The 4584-nt window shown below is 39.5% G+C and overlaps 1 protein-coding gene across 1 annotated transcript in view; it reads left to right on the top strand.

Moving 5' to 3' along the window:
- Positions 1 to 812: 812 nt before the first annotated feature.
- LOC107723650 (collagen alpha-3(VI) chain-like) overlaps positions 813 to 4584 on the top strand; it is a gene marked incomplete at its 5' end in the record, with an annotated part of 24727 nt that continues 20955 nt past the window's right edge. The window contains 2 exons of the mRNA XM_016532358.1: positions 813 to 1211; positions 2619 to 3224. Of these exons, the coding sequence (XP_016387844.1) occupies positions 813 to 1211; positions 2619 to 3224 (1005 nt within the window). The remainder of the gene's footprint in view (positions 1212 to 2618; positions 3225 to 4584) is intronic.

The following is a 4584-nucleotide window of genomic DNA, read 5'->3' as shown; positions in this document are numbered from 1 at the left end:
TCGGTATCGATATCGAAAATTTTTGAACGATACCCAGCCCTATACCTAGGCTTGGGAATCAAAAATCTATTCCAATTCTGGAATAGGATACTTAAGGTCAGGAATCGTCTACTTGTTATAAAATTACAATTTCGATTCCTCTTATCGATTCCTTTGTTCACATTTATGACTTTAAACCATTGAAGCACAAGCAGACTCGTGCTCTGTTTTCTGTCCTGCACACACAGGGGTGTAGCCATCATTTCAGAAATGAGGGGGACAGAAATGTAAAAAAACAAAAAAACAACAACAAACATACATACAAAAAAATCTTTTGACTTTTGTCTAATTGACAGGCTTTATTTTTTCTCATGTCTTTTAATTGGCTAAGAAATAAAATACACCGCTGGACGATAACCAATCATTTGTATTCTATTATATTTTTTTCTGTATTTTCCTAATGACACTTTTAGGATTTGTTTCTACAAACACATAATAAGGCAGAATAGTTTCTATACTGTAATAAATGTTATGTAAATTAGCACTGCATTATTCATATACTATATTTATTATCTGGAAATGACCTGAAATTACCTTTTTTTAGCTACAGCCATAGCAGGATGACTTTGCTCATTCCAATCCATTGGGGATTTCCTGCATGTCATAAGTTATTATACTGTATATTACTTCTACGAGGCCGTTTTGGACTTTCTGCGCGAGAGCGCCCTCCGGCTTTGGGTATGAATAAAACATGCATTGCATGAGAGTGTTGAGCACTCCGTAATGTTCACATCGTCTCTTTTTGGATGTGAATAAATCGTCCGGTCTATCAGGTTTCTTCGCCATTGACACGGTCAGGGGTCTGAGGCACAAAGGAGGGAGACCCCTCAACACGGGGGCAGCTCTGCAGTACGTGAGGGACAATGTATTCACTGCCTCCTCTGGAAGCAGACGTGTAGAAGGTGTGCCCCAGTTACTGATTCTGCTGAGTGGTGGAAGGTCATTTGATAATGTTGACACACCGGCCTCATCCCTGAAGGAGCTGGGAGTGCTTATCTTTGGGATAGGGTCAAGGAGCTCAGACAGCAGGGAACTCCAGAGGATCTCCCATGAGCCTAGTTATGCACTCTCAGTGAGTGACTTTGCTGACCTTCCCGGTGTCCAACAGCAGCTTTTCACTAACATTAATACAGTACTTGTAGAGCGCACGCCCATCACTACTACAGTAATAGGTAAGAAATTTACAAACCAGTTTTGCTGTAGTTCCTTTTAGGTATTATGACGTCTGCTAAGGTAAGTATCTCCAGTCATATTTAAACTTTTTTTGCATATATTATGCTTTACCATGCTAAAAAAAATTTCTAGTTTTTCACTAATGGAGGGTCCAACATTGTATCTATTGACCATAATATCATAGAGACTATGGTATGGTTATTTTACTTCAGTCATAAAGAAGCATTATACAGCCTCCTTGCAGCACCTTGACAACCACCCTGCTAATGTATGACCTTAGTGAACACATGAAAATGTGCTTCCTTTAGAACACCGAACGTCCTGATACCAGTGAGCATTGTATAGCAAATTTTATATGTATTTCTTTATTCATACCTTTTCTTCCTTTAATATGCACAGAGGTTTGTAGTTTGTCTAATTATTTCCATACAATTACTGAATGGAAACATTTATTTTTTAGTGCTTTTTGAGAGATCAGATTTTATATTAAATGTGTGTAGACCAGTGTTGCTCAGTCTACGTTGATTGATTGATTGATTGATTTGTCATTTTTTATTTCTAGAATTTCTAATAGTTTTCTCTAATGTATTTAAGATTCATTAAGGCAAATCAGGAGTGTGGGAAGTGAATTTGTTTGGGTTTTTTCCCATTAAAAAATTTATATGTTTATATGTATATATGTGACCCTGGACCACAAAACCAGTCATAAGGGTCAATTTTCCGAAATTGAGATTTATGCATCATCTGAAAGCTGAATTAATAAGCTTTCCACTGATGTATGGTTTGTTATGTGCAATATTTAGCTGAGATACAACTACTTGAAAATCTTGAATCTGAGGGTGCAAAAATGAAGTCCTTAGCAATGCTTATTACTAATCAAAAATTAAGTTTTGATATATTTACAGTAGAAAATTTACAAACTATCTTCATGGAACATGATCTTTACTTAATATCCTAATGATTTATGGCATAAAAGAAAAATCGATAATCTTGACCCATACAATGTATTGTTTGCTATTGCTAGAAATATACCTATGCTACCTATGACTGGTTTTGTGGTCCAGGGTCACATATATAAAATAGATGTTACTATGGTTGCTTTCCAAGGTTACAATGTATCATGGTTGCAGTGTTTCAAATTCAGTTGAAAATGACACCTTGCACATCTGGCAATTCCAGGTGGAAACAAAATACAGAATGATGATACAAAACATGCTGATACAATGTCTTACCATTAGGTAGTGGAATCAAGTGAAAATTAGTTATGTTCACCAATCGGGAATAAAGGGTTGTACAGTTTATGTAATTATATTCATGTTGTTGTTTTTGGGTGTGTATACAGACTGGCCCTCATCTAGTCAGCAATATTTGATATTAAATCAGATCTTTTTTTATTTTCGTTTTAGTTGAGTCCCAAGGACCTAAGAAGGACATCATCTTTGTGATTGATGGCTCTGAAGGTGTTGGCAGAGAATTCCCAATTATCCAGGAGTTTGTGCGCAGCGTTGTGGAGAACCTCAATGTTGGCGAGAACAAGATCCGAGTAGGCGTGGTGCAGTATGGAGATTCCCCGTATGCAGACATATACCTCAACTCACACAGGACCAAAGAAGGTGTCCTAAATGGCATTAAGGAACTCCGACAACGAGGGGGGAAACAGCGTAACCTTGGTCGAGCCATTGACTTTGTTAGTCATGAAGTCCTGGCTTCTGGACGTGGTGGAAGGAAACAGGAGGGAGTTCCACAATTTGTTGTTGTGATTTCAGGAGGAAAAGCAACAGACAATATAAGACCATCTGCTACTGCACTGAAACAGTCAGGAGTTGTCCCTTTTAGCATAGGAACAAGAGACGTGGACACTCAGGAATTGCAGGTGACATCCTATGTCCCCAGATTTACCTACACAGTTGAAGACTTGCCTGGACTATATGCAATTCAGGACACACTCATCACCACCCTGACAGAGCTATCTAGTGAGGAGTTAGCCAAATTGCGCCCTGTATACCCTCCAGGTAACTGCAATCATTTCATAATTGGGTTTCTTGTTGATGTGGTAATGCTGCTGAAAAGGCCAGCATAGACCAGAATGAATTTCCATTCCCAACTTATTTTTTGATATCTGGTCCAGCTGGTGGTTAAACTTAGTTCTCTTTTAAATTTTAAGTTTGTGAAATTGGTTATCCAGTATGGTCTATCACTTATTTCTGGTTGACCAAGGAAGTCTTGCTGTTGTTAACCTAGTTAAGATGCTTGCTAGAAACACTAGCATTCTATGCTGGGAACGTCTAAAATGCAAAATGAATATCACCAGCTATGTTGGTCTTTTCAACAGTGACAGCATAAAACATACGCCTGTGAAGGTTTGAAAGTGTTCATGACACAATTTATTATATTCCTTAAAAAAATGTTTATAGTCACTCGTTGCACCACAGTCATAATTTAGTAATACGACCATTTTCCACCCTGTCTCTAACCATATGAATAAAATGCTCAGTTTTGCTGCTGCCTTTTATTTAAGACTTCAACTTTCACTGTTATGATCGGCTAACATTTTTGCATAGGAAAAATGTGTCCTTATTCTTGTTGCTCTCAGAAATTGCATAAAGCCTGCTAATCAGATTAGAAATTACTAGATCAAGAAAGTGCTTTCCACTGTTGAGTGCAATATGCAGTCTAGGTAGCTGCACGGATCTCAGGCTGCCTGGCGGACATCTCGGCATGGATGAAAGAACATCACCTACAGCTCAACCTGGGAAAGACTGAGCTTCTTGTCTTCCCTGCCACTCCAACTCTACAGCATGATTTCACCATCCAGCTAGGTTCTTCTACAATTACCCCATCAACTTCGGTCAGAAATCTTGGTGTAACCTTTGATGACCAGCTGACCTTCAAAGACCACATTGCAAAGACTGCTCGATCTTGCAGGTTTGCATTGCACAACATCAGAAAGATCAGGCCCTTTCTAACGGAGCATGCTGCACAACTTCTTGTCCAGGCCCTTGTCATTTCTAGGCTGGACTACTGCAATGCTCTTCTGGCTGGACTTCCATCAAGCACAATCAAACCTCTACAAATGACTCAGAATGCAGCGGCACGACAGGACTTCAATGAGCCCAAAAGAGCCCATGTTACACCTCTCCTTATCTCCTTGCACTGGCTACTGGTTGCGGCTCGCATCAAGTTCAAGACATTGATGCTTACATATAGAACAGCCACAGACTCAGCACCCGCCTACTTCCACTCACTACTACGAATCTACATCCCCTCCAGAAGTCTGAGATCCGCTAGTAAGCGACGCCTCGTGGTACCATCACAGAGAGGCTCAAAATCACTTTCCAGAACATTCTCATTCACCGTTCCTGGCTGGTGGAA

The sequence above is a fragment of the Sinocyclocheilus rhinocerous genome, unplaced genomic scaffold (assembly GCF_001515625.1).
Source record: "Sinocyclocheilus rhinocerous isolate Xijiao unplaced genomic scaffold, SAMN03320098_v1.1 scaffold755, whole genome shotgun sequence".
Taxonomy (NCBI): Eukaryota; Metazoa; Chordata; class Actinopteri; order Cypriniformes; family Cyprinidae; genus Sinocyclocheilus; species Sinocyclocheilus rhinocerous.
This window is presented reverse-complemented; position numbering and strand designations above follow the sequence as displayed.